A 23,715-nucleotide genomic window follows, 5' to 3' on the forward strand; every position below is an offset into this window, starting at 1 on the left:
ACATCCACTAAATATTCATAACACTCCCCCTTGGATGTCCATCGAGGATATGCCTAATTAAAACTTTACTAGACAAAACTTAGTGGGAAAAAATTCTAGTGAAGGAAAAAGAGTACAACATCCTTTGTGTTTGAACTGAACTGCCTCCTTAAAAACCTTACTATGAATACCCAGTGGGACAAAACCATGGTGAAGGGAAAAAGAGTGCAGAACATATTTATGTCTCCCCTCATAAAGACAATTATATATGAGATGAAGAAAATCAAATAATCTTCTGTAGTAGTTGCCCAAAAGTTTACTTGGCAGTGACTTGCAGAAAATTTGTTCTATCTTCCTTTTATGTTACTCCACGAATTAGCAGTCTTGCGATGTTATCTTCATATTGAATTGTTGCAATAACCCTTCAGAAGAAAAAAATTACAAATCTCTTGTATGTGATAAATCACGAACTTCAATCAAAACACATTCTTGACTCATCTCTCGTAGCGCTAAAGTTTCTTCATCAATTCATGAGGTTGTTGTTGTGATTTGTTTAAATTCTCATGTAAACATATAGTTTGTTTGTGATATATTTGGCCCCAAGTAATAGGTCCATAATATATTTGGCCCCATTTGAACCAAAATGTGATACTTCAGGACCAATTAGTTCTTCATCATTTACTCGAGCTCTAAAATATTCTTCAAATACTTATTTTGTAAGAAATGACAATATCTCAAGCTCTTCATGAGTTTGAATGTTCCCAAAATATAATGTAGTATAAACTTCTAGTTTATAACTTTTATATATAAAAATGTAGTATAAAACTTAAATTGCTCCACACATCAAGTTTTTATTGGTGTGATTTTATAGACGAATTCACAACACTTCAATTACACTATTATATATAAAAATGTAGTATAAACTTCTAGTTTATAACTTTTTCATTACACTTAATTTCTTCGGAATATGTAGATATTAAGAATACAATTCATTATCAATGATAATGTATAACTTCGTACTTCCATATAATAATACATTAGCCTCTTCTGAAGCCGCTAATAATTTTGTAGTATCACAAATAATTAAAAAATCATCCACACATTATTTATGGATGAATCATATTTTATAAATAACAAAACGGAACCGAAAAAAAAAAATTCTTCCTGCTAAATTCTATTAAAATCAAGTAGATGTTATAAATTTTTATAAAGACATAAAAATATCGTCTTTTCTCATTATAATTTACTTACACATGAAGCATTATACACTTAGAATTGCAGGACCAATTTTATCACTACTCTAATCATGCTCATAAAATCAAGAAACCAATACAAGTGAAACCACTATACCATTATCACTAAAGTAATACCATATCATATGGAAAACATTGCAAACTTGCTCATAAACAAAAAAGTTTATTTAGTAATGGAACTTTACTAAAAAAATATTGCAACTTGCTGATAGAAATAAACAAAACACAAAAGTTTATGGTCATTCATTGAATTTTTTTGTAAGTTCTTCAAGAACTGCTAATTAATCACTATCATTTTACATTCCTCTAAAGATGTAGAAATATTGAATTCATCTACAATTCATAAAAGAGAAATAAAATTTAAGTTCTTCAAGAACTATACTACAATCCATCAAAGATGCATGATTATTGAAATTAGAATTTATAGTAAAAGGTGAAAATTATTACTTTCTTCAGGAACTATATAGTGAATTCTTCTTCTGGACTTCATAATGGATAAAAGATGAGTTTTCTAAGTTCGGGAACTAAGATTATTGAATTCTTTGAGAATTCAAAGACTAAATTTATATGTTCGTCAGGAACTATACAATTAAATTCTTCTGGAATTCATATAGAGTAAAATTCAACTTATAAGTTCTTCAAGAACCATATAACAATCCATTCGGGATACACACGACAATTGAATTTTTTTGAAATTCATAATAAAGATTGAGATTTTTTAAATTCTTGAGTAATTAGACGATTGAATTCTTCTGTTTGTTTTTAAGTTCTGTAGGAACTAGACAATTGAAAGATTGAATTTTTTCAAGTTCTTCTAGAACTATATCAATGATAATATATATTATAACTATAGCCATATCATCGATAATACAACAACAATACTTATGTTCATAGAAATAGATAAATTAATTAAAAGCCCCAAAATTTAAAATAAGGGTTACAAGTCAAAATCAATTCATAAGAACTTGTCGTGTTAATTTAATTATGGTAACACATATTAGGTGTTTGTATTGACAAGTTGTGACAGAAAACTAACCAGATCAGCAACAACACTAACAAGTTGTGAAAGCTCCATAGCCACGACCAGTAGTAACAACCTTTGTTAACTGTCTTTATATTATGGTAGAGTTTCGTGCTGATAATGTGTTATGAAACTATGTATAAATAATAGGAATAATAGGGAAGAATAAAAAGAAAGGGAGAAGAGAGGAGAACATCAGACTCTATATTCTTCCTTAAGAGTATACTTTACATGATACATGAGTTCTATTTATAAGCAAATGTAATGGACCAATAACATGAGCCTAGAACCTATATGAACATCCACTAAATATTCATAACAATATATATATATATATATATATATATATATATATATACCCACTTATTTTTTAGAAGATGTCTGTTGGCCACTTATAACTAAAAAGTAGTTAAAGACACTTTGAAGTGCATGTTACCAAAACATTCATTCTAAAACATAAGTGGGTGTAAGTTAACAATCCTATAGATATTTGTTATAACACACCCACTTATTTTTTGAAATGTGTTAGCAAATAATAACTAAAAAGTAGTTAAGTACACTCTCAAGTTTATGGTCTAATGCACACCTTCATTTTAAAAAAAAATATATAAATTTTTTTAATTTATAACAAAATGGGTCATTAAACTCCTATAGAAGTATTATACTCCTTTAGCTTAAATATGAAAATAGTCCCTGCAATTAGCTTGTTTTGGTTTTAGCCCTTGCAAAAAAAAAGTTTGATTTTAGTCTCCGTAAAATATCAAAACTTGTTATGAAACTATGTATAAACAATAGGAATAATAGGGAAGAATAAAAAGAAAGGAGGATGTAGGTTAATGCTACGGTGGACCACCTAGGTGGTCCACCGTGGACAAATGATCTACCGAATATGAATTTTACGAAATTTACTGTTTGATTGAAATTTTATATCGTATAGATCATCTATAAATTTTTGAAACTTTTTTGAAAATAATTTGATATGTTATTGAGACACATCAAAATTAACGTTATTTAATAAACCGTTAATCTTGGTGTGTCTCAATAACATATCAAATGATTTTCAATTTTCCAAAATTTTTTTATGGATGATCTATATGATATAAACTTTCAATCCAACGGTAGATTTTGTAAAATTTGTATTCGTTATAATATTATTCATGACTAGTCCACCATGGACCACTTGATGAAGTGGTCCATATTAAAATATACCCAGATAAATATATGGAAGTAATCAAAATGTGAAACCGAACCAAAATCCGGCTGCACTCGCAAAATATTATTTCTATAGCTACATTTTATTTCTTAAATTATGTCATAAATAATCAAAAGATTAAGTGTACCCCAATGAAATTATGTAATTGTTATCAATTTGCCCCCTAAAATTACTAACTAATTGTGAGTCCCTAACAGATACAATTATGAAAAAAAAAACATAAACAAAGCATAAAATGTACCTCTTGCAATATATGATATGAAGTTCCAACTAGACTCGGGTATATGGACTAAGATCCACGGACCGACCCGTTTAACTCGCAGCTTGCACGGACTTAAGATCAATTTTTTTGGCCCGTTTACATTTTTGCCTGTGTGGATTGGACCGTTAAAACCATGGGGTTATGCGGGTTAAATCCGTGGGTTCGCAGGTTAGCCGTGGCCCGTCTTTTTTTTATATATATATAATTAATTATAAAATATATCAGATATAACTAACTTGGTACATGTCCAAATTCAACTTTTTTAACCACACAAAAAAAAAAGACTTAGTCTAAACCCTAATTATAAAAAGCAACAACACACTCCAATTTTAATCAAGTAGACAACAACACAAAACATCAGGATTCAGGCATGGTTTTTTACTTATAATCTTTTATTCTTTTTCACTATCTTTTACTTTGTCTTAGTTGTATATACATTTGCTAGTATTTGAAAGATACATGTCCAAATGGGTATTTATTTTTCTTGGGGGTATTTTCCGCTATTATGTTTTGAATAATTTGGTTACCTTGATGTGATTTAGTTAAATTGAATCTGTTAATCTTTTTATGCTTTTTTGGGTACATGTAGAAAGTTTTTCTCACTAAAGTGGACGGTACAAAAATGACGATAAAAATCAGTTGAATTTGATTTTAGTTTCATTACTTACAAAGAGAAGATAGATAAACTCAATGATATTACAAACTTTATTTATTTTTATTTGTTAGTTACAATTTATATGTTATAACATAAAATTATTAATAATATAGTTTTTTAAGCTTTCATTATATCAATATTTTACTAATTTAGTTTATTTTTTAAAAAAAGTGATTTTTTATTTTTTTTGGTAATAGTCCGCGGGTTAACCGTTTAACCAGCGGGCTTATGCGGACCGGACTCAGGCTTAATATTATAACTCGTTTATATTTGCCGACAAGCTTGTTCGCCCATTTATTATGCGGGTTTATGCGGGGCGGGCTAGCCCGCATACCCAGCTCTAGTTCCAACAAGACATTCTAACAGTGGAATAAAAAAATAGGACGAATTACAAAAAAATAAAAAATAAAAATAGGATGAATCAAAAGTCAAAAGAAACATGATTATTCTTTTTTTTGTTAGCCCTAAAATAGAGTATAAACAAAATAGAAGGTAACCAAATGTACTTGTAGCAACAACAACGATATGATGATGATGTTATGTTCTTCAATGAAAAATGGTGATGACTGATGAGGATTTTGAGTTCGATGTTGATGATGACAATGGAGGATCGCGGTGTTGGAATAAAATTGATTTTTTTAAATCTCTCTAATGATTTTGATGATAACAAAGTAGAATTTGTGTTACTAATAATTGCTTGAGTGTGCAAGATTAAAAGATAATATTCAACTTGTAATCTTTCTTAAACTTGTTTAAGTTAGAAGAAGTCTCTTGCAAGTATGCTTGAGCAAATGAAGTCTCTTGTACGGGTATTTGAGCAAGGAAGTCCTAGGCTAGAGATTTTGGGCAAGGAAGTCTTAAACTTGGTGTTTGGGCAAGGAAGTCTTAGGTTGTATACTTGGGCAAAGAAGTCATAAATCGTGTGTTTGAGCAATTGTAATCAGTTGTGATTATAACAAACTCCCTTGAAGAGTCAAGAAGACTGAACTACTTTCAGTTTTGATTATCAGTGTATAAAACCTCTTTGTGTGTTTTCTTTCTTTCTCTATATCTCTTGTGCTTATATTATCCGTTGCAAGTACTCTGCTCTATATCTTTCAAACACTCGAGTTTCAAAGAAAAAGAAAAAAATACAATTCAACGCTCATTTTCACTCTCAATTTTATATTGGACGGCTAAGATAAATAACTGTGTGACTCAAATCGAAGTCCGAGTTTCATCTAGTATTTACTATTCTATCTACGAGAAAGAGTGAAAAAACTGTGGGGGGGCTATGTTGGGAAGAGGAAGGTGTGCAAAGTAATCTCCTTCATTTAAATCTGAAGACGATTATGGGACAGGCCTATATGCTAGCCCAAAAGATGATATTAATCGGGTCAAATCGGATAATCATATTCGGGCAAACTGAAGAACCGATCCGACCCGACCGATTCGTGGCTCATTCTACGTTTCAAGCTTTGGATATATTTGGTACCATACTAGAAGAAGAAGCAATGAACATTATCAAAGCTTGAAACTTTCTCATAATTCAACTATAAGAAATTTCAAAATTTGATAAATTTTTTCAATGTCTCACACTTTACAATTGTCATTATCTTCAAGTGCATTCAATTCTTCACTGAAAGTGAAGAAGTTGAAGAAAGTTAAGCTTTGTTGTTTTCAAAATTCCAAAGATGATGATGATGCTGATGATAATGGAGGGTTTGTTACTAATCTCTTTGTTTGTTTTGTTGCTTCAGAAAACTTTAAAGGTTGCATTTTTATGGGAAAAAAATTGTTTTTTTTTTTTTTTTTGTTTTCACCACAAAGTTTATTGATTATTAGTTTATAAAGGGTATGATTAATTTTGATAGTTTAATTGTTGTAGAGAAGAAATGGGTGGAGTTATTTGAGGAAAGGAAATTTGGAAAATTTTACTAGTTGATTGAAGTATTTAGTTACATTGATATTATAATGTTGTAGACAAGGGAGATAATTGGATTTTAGGATTTTTTTTTTAAGGGTTAATTTGAATTAATTAAACTAAGATTTTGAATTTGATATGTTCTTTTGTAACAAGTAACTTTATATCTCATTTTGTTGTGTTGTTTTTAGAGGTGAAGGCTTATCAAGGGTGATATTGGTGGAGAGATATAGCAATGGTACTGCTAAGAGGTTTTTACTTAACTATACTATATGTTGCGTTCTTTGCTTTTTTTGAAGAGATTTCCTTTCTTAGTTTAGTTTATGTTTTAAGGCTTCTTTAATTGCACATTCTTGACAGCAGCGGTGCTAGTTGTTGTTGTTAAGTTGGTAGGTTTTGGAATACTAATACACTTTTAATTTACTTTAATGAAAAGCATAAATGAAATACAAGTTGCTTCAATAGAAACAATATCTGCATCTTTAAGCTATGTAGAACTCATACTTGAGATTGAAGGCGTATTTGGAATCCAACACATGTGGTATATTCAATCATTTTCATTTCTCAAATGATTATCGATGTCTGCGTGTCAGTATTTGTGTCCTGTCTGTGTGTCTGTGACCATGTTTGCTTGTTGCCAAGCGTTTAAACTGCATTTGAGTCCACAACTGCAATCGTGATCGAAACATCATGGTTTTTTTTGTTTACACACATCTATCCATAATTTTTTACAATGTGGCATTGGCTGTAATCTAAATTTAAAACCCTTCTCGGTTCATGGAATATGCTAATATTTGTAACCTATTAACTTTTTATCGTTTACATTTTTTTTATTATTACATACATTTTAGAGTGGCTGCCTTCTTTGAAAAAACTTCGACCATGAACTTTTCTCTCCCTTATGAGCAGATACGTATTAGGTGATGATTTAAAGTTGCGAACCATTCTTATTGAGGAGGATAGGACTACGGAAAGCAGGTTTGGGGTTTCGCATTCTCCTGATGAAAGACTATATTGGCTTCCGAGGATGATTAAAGATTTTATTCTACCAGCAGGCTTTCCCGGTGATTAACATAATTCCTTTTATTAATTATCTATAATATGTTAAACAGTTTTCTTTTGTTTTTCTTGATAATCTTCAAAGCTTTAGAAAATAGGATAAACATTGTCATTCCAACATGTTCCTAAGTGTCACATGCAAAAGAGTTCGAGAATAGAATACTAGAAGAACCAACCACTAAAAACTGCAGTGGAAATGTCTAGAGTTTTAACTTCAGTGATTAGATGCAGTTGTAAGGTGATCATTTGTTTACTTATCTTTCCCAGTATGATGCAGGATCAGTCTCAGATGATTATTTGCAGTACATGTTACTACAGTTCCCTACCAATGTGACCGGATGGATATGTCACACCATAGTCACTTCAAGTCTCCTAAAGGCATGTCATTCTTGCTCATGCTTGTTGAATTTTTCTTTTCTCAAGAATCTTTTTATGGTTGGTTTGTGTGCATTTGGTGGTCGTAGCATCGAGTTTGATAGTTAGTGCACAGAATCTCATTGTGCATGTTAGCTAGGCTTACGGCCAAATGTTAAAAGTCATTATAGAGGTAGTTCTATCAATCATCCACTAGCTACATGAATAAATTTTTTGATCTTGATTGAACTTTCCTAAAATATGTTGAATTTGATTAGAAACCATCTCCTTTAGTAGTTGTATATGTTCCTTTACATTTTTTCACTGAAGGTTTTACTTTTTTTTTTTTTTTGATAATCACTGAAGGTTTTACTTGTTTCTATCAATCATGTAACAAAATATTGTGCAATTCTATGATCTCCTTTGCTATGTCATCTTATGTTTAAAAATATTTATCAATCGCATAAATGTATGGAACGATGACTGTGTTTGTCCTGTGTCAAAATTCCCCTTCTCTTGCAGGCTGTTGGTGTCGGTTCATTCTCAGGAACAACAGCAGCTGCTTCTGCCGCTGCAATCAGGTGAAACATATACTTTAAATCTTACACTGTTGTATGCTAATATGGCATTTATATGCACATAGTAATACGTTAAAGAGTTTTATATTGATACATTGTCAGTGTAAAGTTTTACACTGTTAGTAAAGCTGTGAAGCACGGACACTCCTCAAATTTGGTGTCCCGGTGTCAGTCACCAACAAATATGATTACATTGAATTATGTCATTTTCTCAAATTACTATCGGTGTCGATGTTCGTGTCATGTCCAGTGTCCATGTCTGTGTCCGTGCTTCATAATAATATGAAGATTACGATTAATTGACAGTGTGAAAAATCTTCACACCGGCTTTGTATTCTATATGAATTAAATTCTATGTTTCTTTGCAGCCATTATTTATTATTTTAACTTTTAATGTGGTTGGTTGAATGTTTTATGCTTTCATCTTTAGATGGGTCTCAAAGGACGGCATTGGAGCTGTCGGGCGCTTATTCATTGGTCTGAGATTTAATGAAGAAAACTGAAGGAAGGAGATGATCGTGTGCTAATCTTATTAACATTCAACTCACTTTTATTAGTTTTTCCAGGTGGACGGTTTGGAAATCTTTTTGACGATGATCCAAAACAGTGGAGAATGTATGCAGATTTCATTGGCAGTGCAGGAAGGTCTGAACACGTTCTCTTGTTATCCTATGGAAATATGCAAATGAAATATAGCTCTAAAGAAACCCTTACTACAATGGTATCTCATGCAGCGTTTTTGATCTGACAACCCAGTTATATCCTGGATATTTTCTTCCTTTGGCATCTCTTGGAAATCTTACCAAGGTAATTCGATCTTACTAACCACATGGAACTGGATAGGTTCTAGAAGTTTCTTGGTTAGTGTTGGATATTCCGCCTTCATTGCGGTCCGCCCCCATATGCCTAATTGCGGCATTTGAGTTGCCTTCATTGCAGCCTCCAACACCTTCATTGTGTTGGGTGTGAAGGGGTGGATTTAGTCCCACATTGCTAAGAGATATGGCCTGTATAGTGTTTATAAGCAAGTCTTCACCTTACAAGCCGGTTTTGTAAGGTTGAGTTAGGCCCAATATAAAATCTGACATGGTATCAGAGCCTATCCTAGATCTATTGTTGGGCTTCCCGCATCGTCCACGCTTCAGGCCCATTGGGCCTGAGCGTGAGGGTGTGTGTTGGATATTCCGCCTTCATTGCGGTCCGCCCCCATCCGCCTAATTGCGGCGTTTGGGTTGCCTTCATTGCAGCCTCCAACACCTTCATTGTGTTGGGTGTGAAGGGGTGGATTTAGTCCCACATTGCAAAGAGATATGGCCTGTGTAGTGTTTATATAGCTTTGGCAACCCTCACCTTACAAGCCGGTTTTGTAAGGATGAGTTAGGCCCAATATCCATTTCTGAGATGGTATCAGAGCCTATCCTAGATCTATTGTTGGGCTTCCCGCATCGTCCACGCTTCAGGCCCATTCCTGAGCGTGAGGGGGTGTGTTGGATATTCCGCCTTCATTGCGGTCCGCCCCCATCCGCCTAATTGCGGCATTTGGGTTGCCTTCATTGCAGCCTCCAACACCTTCATTGTGTTGGGTGTGAAGGGGTGGATTTAGTCCCACATTGCTAAGAGATATGGCCTGTGTAGTGTTTATATACTGGAGGCAATCCTCACCTTACAAGCCGGTTTTGTAGGGATGAGTTAGGCCCAATATAAAATCTAAGATGGTATCAGAGCCTATCCTAGATCTATTGCTGGGCTTCCCGCATCGTCCACGCTTCAGGCCCATTGGGCCTGAGCGTGAGGGGGTGTGTTGGATATTCCGCCTTCATTGCGGTCCGCCCCCATCCGCCTAATTGCGGCGTTTGGGTTGCCTTCATTGCAGCCTCCAACACCTTCATTGTGTTGGGTGTGAAGGGGTGGATTTAGTCCCACATTGCAAAGAGATATGGCCTGTATAGTGTTTATAAGCAAGTGGCAGCCCTCACCTTACAAGCCGGTTTTGTAAGGTTGAGTTAGGCCCAATATAAAATCTGACATGGTATCAGAGCCTATCCTAGATCTATTGTTGGGCTTCCCGCATCGTCCACGCTTCAGGCCCATTGGGCCTGAGCGTGAGGGGGTATGTTGGATATTCCGCCTTCATTGCGGTCCGCCCCCGTCCGCCTAATTGCGGCATTTGGGTTGCCTTCATTGCAGCCTCCAACACCTTCATTGTGTTGGGTGTGAAGGGGTGGATTTAGTCCCACATTGCTAAGAGATATGGCCTGTGTAGTGTTTATATACTAGAGGCAATCCTCACCTTACAAGCCGGTTTTGTAGGGATGAGTTAGGCCCAATATAAAATCTAAGAATACAGGCCATATCTCTTAGCAATGTGGGACTAAATCCACCCCTTCACACCCAACACAATGAAGGTGTTGGAGGCTGCAATGAAGGCAACTCAAATGCCGCAATTAGGCATATGGGGGCGGACCGCAATGAAGGCGGAATATCCAACACACCCCCTCACGCTCAGGCCCATTGGGCCTGAAGCGTGGACGATGCGGGAAGCCCAACAATAGATCTAGGATAGGCTCTGATACCATCTTAGATTTTATATTGGGCCTAACTCATCCCTACAAAACCGGCTTGTAAGGTGAGGATTGCCTCTAGTATATAAACACTACACAGGCCATATCTCTTAGCAATGTGGGACTAAATCCACCCCTTCACACCCAACACAATGAAGGTGTTGGAGGCTGCAATGAAGGCAACCCAAATGCCGCAATTAGGCGGACGGGGGCGGACCGCAATGAAGGCGGAATATCCAACAGTTAGTATAAAAGATCTAGCTTAATGTTAGGATTGTTATATTATGTTATGATTGTAAAGCTGTCTTAGCAAGCCTTGTGGCATGTTTGGATTGACTTATTTGAGCGTATCCAGGGTTTTAAATAGCGGTCGCGGTCACGGTCGCGGTCGCGTCAAGAATTTCGCGATTTCGGCTGTTACGGCTGTTGCGTTGTGAAATACGGTCGTCGCGGTGTGAATAAATCACAATATCGCACAAATCTTATTAAAATTATTTGTACTATGATATTTGTATAACAACTTAAATATGAGATAAATGTAAAGTTTTGAACTTGGAAAGAATTAAAAAGATATAACACTTTATAATTTATGTTCATATTTGTATTAAAAATGTGATTTTTATGCATTTCTATTGGAAAAAATAGAAATCTCTATCTATTAGCATTTTGTCGCGGCCGTATTGCGTTTCTTTGCGGCTGTATCGGTGTTTCGTCGCGGCCGTAACTGCGTTTCGGCGTGATTTTTTTTCACCATATAAAAACGGTGAAAAACGGTAACGCTAGGCCCCAATACCTTTTTGTCGCGGCCGTTTTCGCGGTAACGGACCTTTATTTAAAACCTTGAGCGTATCTACTGTTAACTTGTGAATCTATTTGGTAGAATTTGTGGAAACAACTTATGAAATGTCCATAAGCTGTTTTCATCTTATTTCCTTAAGCTCTCCGAGATAGCTTATGAAAACAGATTATAACTTATATGAAAACCATTTGAATTTATAATTTTATCTTTTGTTATAGAAATAGCTTATACATCACTTAGATGATAAGCATATAATTAAGGTGTTTATCCAAACAGATAACTATAAAATCTTCTCTGTATACACATGAATGGCTCAATATATGGATCACATATGGCTGTGTAATTTTCTGGTCTTGACATTGAAACAGGCTGTAGCAAGAGGACTAAAAGATCCTTCTTTTCGAGTGATTCAAAGCCACTTTGCAATTTCAGCAAATCTAGGAGAGGTAGCAGCAAAGGTAAACTCTCATGTCATAACCAATAAGTAGTGCTACATTAATTTCTGGTAATAATGATCATATCATAACTATTAAGCCTTGGAATTTAATGCTTTCAAGAATAAAACGTATCTGTCTCTTATCTATGAATACATCTTTATCAAGAGAAACTCTATTTGTGTTACTTCCTGTATTAAAGCAATGTTAGAGGCTAATTTTAATTTCAAAATTTATATTCATCTTATATCGTTGCTCGTAATTTGAGCTAAAAACTGATTCAAAGCTAGGAAGCAATTGACGTCACAATTAGATTCAGATTATGCTAATGCAAAGAAGACTTGAATAATATTCTACATTATATACACCGGTATTCATGACCAAATTACAACAATAGTTGTTTCGTCATAATATTACAGGAAGAAGTTTGGGAAGTGGTAGCACAATTGGTTGGCCTTGGTTTGGGCATATTGATACTGGTAAACTACATAATTTTTCAGGATAATTTTATTTCTTATTGCAGAAGCACGACGAAACCATTGATTTCTATGCATGTTACATTCTTTTAGCTTATGACCGCAGGATACACCTGGCCTTGTAAAATCATATCCTGTACTTACATCAACTTGGTTGATTACTCGACTTCTTCATCTTTGGCTACGCTATGAATCACTTTCAGTTCTGCAGTTTAACACGGTAAGCATGTAAGGCACAATCTAATGTAGAATCTAGTGCAATTAAGGAACCAAATCCACCAATCTTTATTCTAATGACTGATTTGTTTTGTTATTTACCTTTTATGTAACTATTCTTTTGCAGATAAATCTTAAGCGTGCTCACATACTAGTAAAATCACATGTTTTACATTCCACTGTTCCAGGTTACATTCAGATAAATTCAGTGGTTTTTCTTGTAAGTTATTATTACCTTTCAAGGTAATTTCCAATTTTCCGAATGGATTTATTTCAGGCTGCATGGATTGCAACAAGGAAGAGAATATATTACTGTGGTCACAGTTCATGAAGCCAAAAATAATTTTTGGTTCACCCTTGGAGAAGATGGATGATAGCATGGAGAGATCTCATTTTATGGTATAGGATCAGTAATGCTAGTATTATTAATTTATTACAGTTTTATGAAGGAGACAACAAAAAACATAATTATTTATTTTACATTTGTGAATTTTATAATTAGTGTCATAATTATGTAGGTGGAATCTCTTCTAAGATTATATGCAAATGAGAAATATATTCTCGTGGTCAATCAGCAGGTTGATGATTTGAAGTTTTATGTTTCTTTCAAGGTATGCTTTATTTCCCTTATGACTTAATTGGAAAACGCAATCCTCGTTTGATCTTGATTTTATTATTAGATATAAAAACCGTCCATGATCTTTACGGTTTAAAATTTTAGGATAGTCGGTCATTGACATGTTATAAAGCTTGTATAGCTAAATGATTATTTGAGTTTATCATAAGCACTTGTGGGACTGTTTGAGAGAACCTGTTTTCATCTTATTTTGATAAGCTCTTTAGGATTAGGGATGGCAACGGGCGCCCATGGGTACGGGTTTGACACTTACCAAACCCACACCCGAAATCATCACCCAAACCCAAACCCAAAGGCTGTTCGGGTGGCAAAACAACACCCACGCCCACACCCATTGGGTTCGGGTTTTTTCCACCCAAACCCAAACCCGTAAGACATTTGAAAATAATTTGCAAATTTAAGAAATTAAATTCCAACATACACTTTGAATTAAATTATAACTAAAATTAAGGTCTTCCAAGAAAATTCAAACATAGACTTTCAAGAAATTACATCATAGACTTTCAAGAAATTAAATTACAACTAAAATTTAAGGTCTTCCAAGAAAATTGAGGGAGACTATGGGGGTAATTAGGTAATTATAAAATATTTTGGGTGGGTGTATGGGTTTCGGGTGTGAGTTTGACTGACATCAAACCCACACCCATATTATCGGGTGTCACCCAAACCCAAACCCAAACCCAGTCAAATCGGGTTTCGCCCGTTGACTTGGGTTTGAGTTCGGGTGGGTCTCTCGGGTTTGGGTTTTTTTGCCATCCCTATTTAGGATAAGAAAACAGTTTATAGTTTATGGTAGTATGAAAATAATTTGACTTTATTTTATCTTTTTCTATAAAAATAACTTATACATACACACTTATATGAAGAACGCTTATGCTATAAACTCTTATATGATCAGTAATAGTTAAACTTTTGAAGGTTGGAGCTACAAGTGTCTCGGTATTGCGAAGCATTTGGCAGACATTCTGGCTTAGTGAGAACTGGGAGATCAAGGGTAATGTTTATGATCAACTTGCCAATAGCCTAATGGAATTGGAAAATAGGTTTGATGATTTCATTCAAAAGTTGAAAGCTGCTGAGTGGGATACTCAACAATTAAATTTGAAGGTCCCCAAAGAAATTTCAATTGATGATATCAATACTTTCTAAATTCTAAACCTGTGGAAACAAAAACACGTCATGTTTTATGATCCGAGGTTCTCGAGAGTAGAAGTCTAAAACATGGTTTCTCAAATTATTCATTGTATTAGTAGATTGACAAGCATTCATAGAAAAATATCTATTTTCACTAGAAGTTGACCAATATGCTTATAGAATTAGGTCATTGAATATACCAAGTACTAGCTTTGACACTTCAATCTTAGGAATAATCCTGTTGTAAAATATATATTTGTTAATTTTGTTTAAGATGTTCAATGCATGTATTTTTTTCCGGAGTGAAGTTCATGAAGCCATCCAATACTTCTATGGAGAATGGATCCTCCACAGCTATTGCACGGTGCATCAACTATGAGAATCGTCAGACCTAGTGAGATATTTCTCTCACTAGATCAAATGGTAACCACAATTGTACACCATTCTGCAGCCGTAGAGGATCCAAATCCATGGAGTCACAATTCGGTGAATCCTACTATTTGAGGTCCAACAATTCATTATTCCTTTCAGAAAAAAATCCCTTGATTAACCTTGTCTTATGGGGGAGTGATAGAACCAATGTGAGAAGATGTTTAAGTAATTAGTAGGGTGTATAAGTAATATGAATATTTTGTTGGTAATATATAATAAAAATATTCTCTAAATAATATATTCTTAGTAAATATATTCTTCAATAACATCTTCTAAGTAGTATATAAGAACATGTTTTAGGACTAAATTATGATTCCTCTCGGTGTTATGTTGGAGCTTTGCTCTGGAAGTAGTTAGAGAAACCATCAATAAAGTACTCTTTATCTAAATTCACATCTGTTTTTGCCGTTATTTCCCTATAATCTCGCACGGCCGAGGATTCCCTAAACAACCTCTTGTTTCGATTACGGTTCTATTGGTTCGTACAAGGGAGCTGTTGAAACTTATGTAATTAAATTGATTTTTGTTCAAAGATCATTTAGTTAAGTAGGTGCTTGTAGTGTTTTCTATACTTGTAGGTAAAGAAATTTTTTCTATATTTTTAAGTGTTTGGAGTTATTATTGTATTTATAGACGAGTACCTTGAGTGGAAAGATTCCTTGCTAGCTAGCTCTCATTTTAATTTGTATCTCTTCCATCTGAATAGAAAAATGGGTGCATTCACTTTCAAAGATCAATTGTAGTATAATGCAAATTAAATATCCCAACCATAGGTGTTCCAATTTTGCATGCAATAGGATATAATGTTATGAAAGGATAATATTTTAGCGATAAATCTATGAATTTTCTAAAAACAATCCACCAATTTTGACTCATTTCATAAATCAATATTATTATGATTCTTAATAACACTAATAAAAATATTATAACTACTAATAAAACACAAAGCCGATATAATAGTTCTGGATTTTCATAGGCAAGTACTACTAGCTTGTAGGAAAGGGCTCTTAGCTTTTGCCTCCAAATCCTTATAGTTTAATTGACATGCACCGACGGTGTAAAATAGTTTTGCACAATCATCTAATAAACAACCATTATTTTGTCATGTCATATCAAGAAAGTGGGGTGGAGTGGGGTGATGTGGCGGAAAACATGGTTGATATTGATTGACAGTGTAAAATTATTTTACACCGTACGTGCATATCAATTAAATTCAATCAATTAATGCTATTGACTTTGGAGTAACTATTAATAAATGGACAAAATAGATATTCCTTTAGTTAGACAATCCATTTATTTGAAGGAATAACTTCTTGTCACATCTAATTCCATTTCAAGCTTGCAATTTTTTCAACACTTACATTGATTGTTAAATCTATAGAATAGAATTAAGCAACAATGATTTAGGAGCCGCAAAGGGTGTAAAAGCAAATTTAAGAGTGTATTTGAATGAGCATTTGATAAATCTGATGTTTTTTTTTAATGAACTTGATTTTATATAATTGATTTAATGAAAATTGAAGTTTTTTTTACACTAAAAACATGTTTTATTTTAGGGAAAAGCTAACATGTAATGGCACACGTTAATAATTTAAAAATATAAATATTTTATTGTAATCAGTGCATTTAATTCAATTTTTTAAATTTTTCACAAATTAATTGCACCATTTTTAAGAGAATGTTTCTATTTTTATATTTTTAACATGTGCTCTTAGGACACATGTTAACAAGACCCTTTATTTATCTAATGCAAGAGTTACGTTTACTACTTGAAAACTGAAGTTTTGAGATAAAATCAATTTCTGTTTTGTAAATTAAGTAGCCACATATATATAATTTCTTTTTTTTTTTTGAAAAGCATAATCCATAAAATAATCGAACACAAAATAAAAGGTTAGGATTCCAATATCCGACTCTTGTATGTTAAAAAAATTCAATATAAAAAAGAGAACTAATTTTGTATGTCCGATAAATTTTCTGATTGAAATTAATCACGACAAAGGGCCATAATTTTTTTTATATAAATTACATTTTATAAAAAAAAAGAAAAAGAAAAAAGCAACATCAATGCTCTATCTAAATTCAAACACACCAATAAAATCTATTGAAAGAAAATGGAAAATATTAGCACAAGTAAATGTGTGCAGGGTCTATTCATATTGTCATGTACAAGTGTGAAAAAGAAGTATAAAGTTATTAATAAAACGTATCTTAGGTATCTCTCTAGTAGTCTAGAGCAAGCAACATTTAACTTCTATACAAATCTAACATTCCCCATTTCTTATTATAAGGAGTTGGAATGTCATTATCACCGACTTAAAATGGTTTGCATTACTACCTTTAATTAATATATGGTCACCTTAGACTATAGAGAAGGAGCCTAAAACAGTGGTTAATGTAAGGCCAAGTATTATCATAAAGAAATTGCCAACTGTCCGTGTATATTAAAAGGAAATTGTAATTTTAGTTCACTAGTTAGGGTTCATCTTTACCCTTTTTTCTTTTTGCCATTGAGGTTTTATGTAGGGGTAAAAAGGGTATAAACATTTTTTTTTATGAAAAAAAGGTATAAACATTGATATGATACTATTCCTTTAGAGATTATTTCGTATATATAGTGAAACCCACCCGACCCAAATTCGATGGTGAGTGAGTTGGATTAAAGGACCGTCATGCGATTTAGAAAAATTTATATTTTTATTAAAAAAAATATAGTTAAATGACGGTCTATTTTATGAGAATTTTAATATTTAGATTAAATTTTACTATTTTCTTAATCAAACAAGTTTAATGCATTTCATTAATTACCAAAAGTTCAATATATGAAGGAAATAAATAATCTCAAATCTAGGAAAACTAGTACAAGAATTGACCGTCCTACCTAAAGTATGAACAATCGAATTCATTTGTCTTCTAATAAAATTAACTTCAAAGGTTATATATGATAACATAACAAGAATAATATCGTTAACGATTGAAAGAAACTCTGAATTGCATCACCGCTTTGTACGAATTGCTTCAACCAGCACTTGAGAGTCACTTTCGAATTGGACTCGTTCAAAAGCTCTATGCTTAGCTTCATTCATGGCTTGCAATAATGTCCATGTTTAACTCTCCTTTGTTAATAAAACCATATGTTGTCACTATGTGAATCCAACAGTAAACTCACCGGAGCTATTATAGAAACAAGTTCTCTTCGTTGTTCTTCCCGAGTCGACAAAAAACGTTGCATCTACATTTTATTTTAACCATTCCATATGAGGCTTTTCCCACCGATTTGTGCTTAAAAAGAGAACATGATGATCATTAGTACATCACATCTACGAACATCAAACCACTCATTCCAATGTCAAACGCAACTTGTCCAACTTGACTTGACTTCCTATCCCGAGCAGCAACGCAAGTGAAAAAAGCATGTACATCGTCTTCTACTTCCTCTTCACAAAATGGGCACTAAATATCTCAATTATCATTTCGTTCTAATAATCGGCACCTCGTTGAAAGACATCCCTTACATAATCGCCAAAGAAGATGACGTGCTTTATGTGGAGATGCACTTTCCATATTTCTTTCTTCCACATGGTATTTACTATTTAAAATTCAAACACTTGAAATTATATATATATATATATATATATATATATATATATATATATATATATATATATATATATAAATTTAAAGAATTTAACACATAAATTTTAAATTATATAATAAACAATAAAAATATAATAATGTTTTGAAATGGGCTGAATTTACGGATGTGCATGGGTTTGATTCTAAGATATATGGTCCGTTTATTTTAAAAGAAAGTAGGAATAAAGAAAAACGCGAAAACCGAAAAATAAATTTAAATTATATCTTAATCCAAATTCATTCATCAATTTGAGTATTTTCAATCATTTTTACTTTCTTACCTTTTTAACCAAACAGATCTGTTAAATAATACTATTTTGAAATGGTAGATATTTGGTTTACCAGAAGGAGAAGGATCAACACAAGTGAAAAGTTTTATGTCCAATCAACAACCTCAATTTAAAATCAAAAGGATTAAGAAATGGTAACTTCTTGAATAGCTGATTCACCACGTAACTTGCAAATATAGGCTAAATTATCCTTTCTTCTGGCGGAATCGTCTGGACAAAAGAAAAGTTACATCAAAATTATTAGATTATATTAGATTGGAATCCGTATTAGCATGAAATTGATTAACTATAAAAATTGTATGTAAAGACTCCTATAAAGAAAATTAATTGTATTAGAGATAGGACAAAAGATAGTACAATATATTTTTCGGCTGATGATATTATTTATTATAATATTATATACAAGACAAGATATCATGTTAAATTTTAGGGTAGTATTTAATCTCATCAATCTATTAAAAAATAGGTTAGAGACTTTATTTAAACTTAAAACGATTTATATAGAGATAGACTAATATAGACTAACATACCACATAGCAACTTTGAAAATGGCAAGACTCAATGTGACAGGTAATAAGTCATGTTTGAACTAATTCTCTAAAAATAACAAAATTAATTTCTCTATGTACAAATACTAACTAGTCACTGTATATATTTATATTTTACAATACAAATTTTAGACTAATAAAACTTCATCGTCACTAAAAATAATTTTTTTTTTATAAGCATCACTAAAAATAATACTCAAGTAGTATTTCTTTTTTTGTTTACAATGAGCTGGGAATCGAACCCAGAACCTATAACATACTACCCAAATATCTCACCATTAGATTAAACCTAGTGGCTTTAAATTGACTCGAGCAGTAAAAACAAGTTTGAGCCTCTTAAGAATTCTTAACACCAAAGATAAAATTTCGTACATGATCACACATGCATATCACGAATCACGAATGTATCATAAAAGAAATATATCATATAAAATTAGGGATCATGATTTTCTGCCGCGGGGAAATGATGCAGTTGCACGTAGTGATGAATATCAACCATTAAGTTTTGGTCGGTTCAAATCACAATGAAAAAATCAACCTTAAACAATCTCAACCGTTGATAATGATTATATGGTTGAAAGCAGTAACAGCGTCACACTATTATTACAACGAATTTGTTTCCTAAAATTAGGATTAGGTCAAAGCTACTTTAAAGTGAGATATTTAGAGAGATATTTAGAGTGTAAAATGAATAATATCAACTATTAATTAATAAATTAAAAATAAATCGTTATATCAGAGTCTAGATTCTCATAATCTACATTAATAAAACCATATATATGAAGTGATAGATCGCAAGAGCTGAAAAACAGTGAGAATTAGTCGCAAGTAGAAACAATGATAACAGAGAAAGTAGCTAAACAAATCTTGCATGAATTTATAATTTTCTACTTTGATGGAAAAAATGCAGTGGTATTTTAGTAATTTAAATTACACATCCATAGCATGAGTGTGACGTGTTATACGTGTAGCCATAAAGGTACAAAAAGAATGAGTTACGTGTAGTTCAAGTGAGTACCCAACACAACAACACATTCTTCTTGTGTTACTAGTACTCTCTCTCTCTCTCAGACTGTTCTATTTTCTACTAGTACTTTGGTATAGTACGTACGAGGATCCTGTTCTTTTTTAAGATCTTCAATTTGAAGGTAAAACGAGGTACTTGTTATTGTTGTGTGAATTAATTTTCTTAATTTTGGTCACTAGAGTTATTTATTTATGGGTTTTTAATTTTAATTTGGTACAGTTTATGTATGAGTGTTTTATGAATGGGGTTTGTTGTGAAAAGAAAGAAGAAAGAATTAGAAGAAAAAGGAAAAGTAGAGATCATGCGCAAGTCTTACAAAGATTCTCTCAAAACTCTTGAAGCTGACATCCATTTTGCCAATACACTGTAATTACTTAATCATTCTTCTCACTTTTTTATTTTTGAGTATTGATTTTTGTGATTAATTTGGATACTACCTATATGTTGGTGTCATCTTAGTATGTTAGTATGATTTTTCATTAATTTCATCATTGCTAAAGATGATGATTCAAGAGACCAATGAATTGTCTACTTAAGGAACCAATTGGTTGGACTCAAGTGGCTTATGAGCTTCGGTGAATGTCGAAATAATTGGGAGTGTTTGAGTTTAGACTGTGGCTAGAACTATATAGTCTTTAGTAACCTCTTAGCTGAACTCTGAATTATCGGGATTTTGTCAAGAACTAGATGATTATGATAAAAAATGAATGCATGAGGAGTTGAAGTGGGGACTTAACTGTAGAACAGAAAATAGGAATATAATTTGAAGCAGAACAGCTGGGGTCTATATGTTTGCTGTGGAATAAGTACTTGATTCCCTGACGGCAACGGATCCGGATCGGAAACTGAAAAATCCTTCCAATTTCACTTTATATATTTAGTAAAAGTGAAATTTATTAGTTGTTGAAATTGAAAAGCATAGCAGAGTATTTTACAAAAGTAAGATATGAATATGAGTACAATAAATTTTCCATCACTCTTACTTTCCAATTTTATTTGTATCTTGATATTACAAGATGTAATGTAACCTTTAATTTTTCATGTACCAACTTTAAATGTTTATCACTGAGATTTGAGTGCAATTTTTCTTCAATGTTACAAAAAATTCATTGTCTTAACTAATCTTTTTGGTAAATATGTTTTGAATCAGAGCTTCTGATTATCCAAGTGATCTGGATGGAGCTTGCCTTCAGATGAGATTGTCTTATAGCCCAGCTGCCCATTTCTTTCTTTTTCTTGTTCAGTGGACTGACTGTCATCTTGCCGGAACTTTAGGATTGCTGAAAATTCTTATATACAAGGTGCTTTTCCTGCCTCTTTACTTTAGACATGTTTGGAATGACTTAATTGAACTTATCTACTGATATAAGCACTTGTGACACATGTTCAGCTTATTTTCATAAGTTTTTCTGGATAACTTATGAAAACAACTTCTTTTATCCAAACATGGCCTTTAAAACATACAATCTATTATCATACATCATAGTTCAAAACCACGACCGATGATATTGTTTTATTGTCATGCTAGTGAATGATGTACATGTTCGGTTTATCGCAGGCATACAAGGATGGGCAGACAACCATGTCTATTTATGAAAGAAAAGCCAGTTTGAAGGAGTTCTATAGTAAGTGTAAGCGTTACTAAGATTAGTTTATGAAAACAACTTATAGTTATATGAAAATAATTAAACTTTATTTGATCTTTTGTGATAGAAATAACTTATACATAAGTACTTATATGATAAGTGTCCATATATAGCATAATCGATTAATTAAGTTTTTTATGGCATAAGTCTATGCCATGTGATAAGTGTCATTACTTTTTTGCATTTCTTAGGGAAGTGTTTTACAATCTATAAGTGATTACATCTACAATCTCTATTAACAGGTGTGGTGTTTCCCTCTTTATTGCAACTTCACAGAGGAATCACCGATGTTGAAGATAGGAAACAAAAACATCTGTGTGCTACTAAGTACAAACCTAAAAATGTGGTAGATAAAGGAAAGAGCTCTGAAATTGATACAGAGAGAGAAGTAGAAGAATGTGATATTTGCATGGAGATGAACACCATGGTTGTATTGCCTAATTGCAATCATTCAATGTGTATGAAATGCTACCGAGACTGGTAAGCAAGTTCTCTGGTGACTAGTTTTTTTCATCTTTGCGAATATTATATAAGGTTAAATTACAACTGACAATGAATCGAACCAGTTCGAGATTTTATTTGATAAATTTGGTTCATTAGACCCTAAACCCTAAACCAAATGGTTAGTTCAAATGATTAATAAACTTAGTCAAGGTCAAATCGTTCGGGAGAATCTAAATTCGATTTCTGACTAGAAAAATCTTTGATCAGAGTTTACTCAGATATGTGTGCTATGGACTATGGACTATGTAGTATAAAATTTAGATATGTGTTACTATTTTATTTCTTCCTCTGTTGTTTTTAGGCATGGAAGGTCTGAATCGTGCCCTTTCTGTCGAGACAGTCTAAAAAGAGTGAACTCTTGTGATCTTTGGATGTACATGAGCAGCAATGAGATAGATGATATTGCTTCAATCAACAAGGAGAATTTAAAAAGACTATTTATGTACATAGAAAAGTTACCTCTTGTTGCTAGACCATATATTCACATGATATCATCACATGTTGTGGTTGCCTCTTAGTAGAAGGAAGCTCATTCAAACTTAATATTTGTAAATACCTGTTACATTGTGATTGCAATATTCCTTTAATTTATTCTCATTTTATAGGAATTAAATTGTAGAGTTCATAGTCCAAAAGTTTTCCTTGTTCATTTAAGCAGTAACATTTCATTTTGATTATCATAGTTCAGTTGGTAAAGACATTATATTATATACGTAAGGGTTGGAGTTCCAACTCGAGAATATCAACATTTCATTTTGATTTTTATACCCAAAACAAAAGCAAGTCCTCTTACACCACATTTCCTATAGACTTAAAGAAACTAAGTTACTACTGTACTAATTAATGATTCATTACACCACACAAATCAACCACATGCTAATAGCAATTTTTTACATGTGGCAATCTCTACACAATAAATTCCACCTCTTAATTATACATTCAATAAACAAAAATTTAACTAAAAATACAGTAGTATTTATGAAGAAAAATACTATTAAGTCAGCCAAAATTTTGAGTGATTAATCTTTGTAGTTGCGCGTATATTTTAGTTTAACAACAAAAATAAAAATGAATTTTGTTTACTTAAAGAGATTAAAC

At 32.7% G+C, this 23,715-nt stretch overlaps 2 protein-coding genes across 8 annotated transcripts; both read left to right on the top strand.

The window, feature by feature from the left end:
• The first annotated feature begins 5,847 nt into the window (after positions 1–5,847).
• Positions 5,848–14,841, top strand: LOC123889463 (protein root UVB sensitive 5). 4 transcript variants are annotated; one of them, XM_045938802.1, is made up of 15 exons: positions 5,848–6,084; positions 6,478–6,537; positions 7,196–7,350; positions 7,623–7,723; positions 8,222–8,280; positions 8,708–8,754; positions 8,844–8,922; positions 9,012–9,084; positions 12,006–12,095; positions 12,491–12,550; positions 12,654–12,767; positions 12,891–12,951; positions 13,041–13,162; positions 13,282–13,374; positions 14,305–14,841. In XM_045938802.1, the coding sequence occupies exons 1-15, from the start codon at positions 5,951–5,953 to the stop codon at positions 14,314–14,316; spliced, it is 1,260 nt and encodes a 419-aa protein (XP_045794758.1). In that variant the 5' UTR covers positions 5,848–5,950; the 3' UTR covers positions 14,317–14,841. The 4 variants fall into 4 exon arrangements, with proteins under 4 accessions (XP_045794758.1, XP_045794757.1, XP_045794760.1 ...); XM_045938801.1 differs by having other exon boundaries at positions 5,851–6,084; positions 14,319–14,841; XM_045938804.1 differs by having other exon boundaries at positions 5,990–6,084; positions 6,478–6,524; positions 14,319–14,841.
• A 5,607-nt stretch (positions 14,842–20,448) lies between these two features.
• On the top strand, positions 20,449–23,225 carry LOC123888919 (E3 ubiquitin-protein ligase AIRP2-like). 4 transcript variants are annotated; one of them, XM_045938081.1, is made up of 6 exons: positions 20,449–20,588; positions 20,687–20,833; positions 21,618–21,768; positions 22,026–22,092; positions 22,356–22,593; positions 22,919–23,225. In XM_045938081.1, the coding sequence occupies exons 2-6, from the start codon at positions 20,709–20,711 to the stop codon at positions 23,133–23,135; spliced, it is 798 nt and encodes a 265-aa protein (XP_045794037.1). In that variant the 5' UTR covers positions 20,449–20,588; positions 20,687–20,708; the 3' UTR covers positions 23,136–23,225. The 4 variants fall into 4 exon arrangements, with proteins under 4 accessions (XP_045794037.1, XP_045794035.1, XP_045794036.1 ...); XM_045938079.1 differs by having other exon boundaries at positions 20,455–20,588; positions 22,026–22,098; XM_045938080.1 differs by having other exon boundaries at positions 20,457–20,598; positions 22,026–22,098.
• Positions 23,226–23,715: the final 490 nt, after the last annotated feature.

This window comes from Trifolium pratense, linkage group LG6, assembly GCF_020283565.1.
Source record: "Trifolium pratense cultivar HEN17-A07 linkage group LG6, ARS_RC_1.1, whole genome shotgun sequence".
NCBI classification, from domain to species: Eukaryota; Viridiplantae; Streptophyta; class Magnoliopsida; order Fabales; family Fabaceae; genus Trifolium; species Trifolium pratense.

Excerpts from the sequence above, each read along its gene's own strand:
- LOC123889463 (XM_045938801.1), top strand. The coding sequence starts at position 5,951 with ATGTCTCACACTTTACAATTGTCATTATCTTCAAGTGCATTCAATTCT. Across the intron at positions 8,281-8,707 it reads GCTTCTGCCGCTGCAATCAG|ATGGGTCTCAAAGGACGGCA; the intron begins GTGAAACATATA and ends TTTCATCTTTAG. Across the intron at positions 12,952-13,040 it reads TTTACATTCCACTGTTCCAG|GCTGCATGGATTGCAACAAG; the intron begins GTTACATTCAGA and ends GATTTATTTCAG.
- LOC123888919 (XM_045938079.1), top strand. The coding sequence starts at position 20,709 with ATGGGGTTTGTTGTGAAAAGAAAGAAGAAAGAATTAGAAGAAAAAGGA. Across the intron at positions 20,834-21,617 it reads ATCCATTTTGCCAATACACT|AGCTTCTGATTATCCAAGTG; the intron begins GTAATTACTTAA and ends GTTTTGAATCAG. Across the intron at positions 22,099-22,355 it reads GAAGGAGTTCTATAGTAAGT|GTGTGGTGTTTCCCTCTTTA; the intron begins GTAAGCGTTACT and ends CTCTATTAACAG.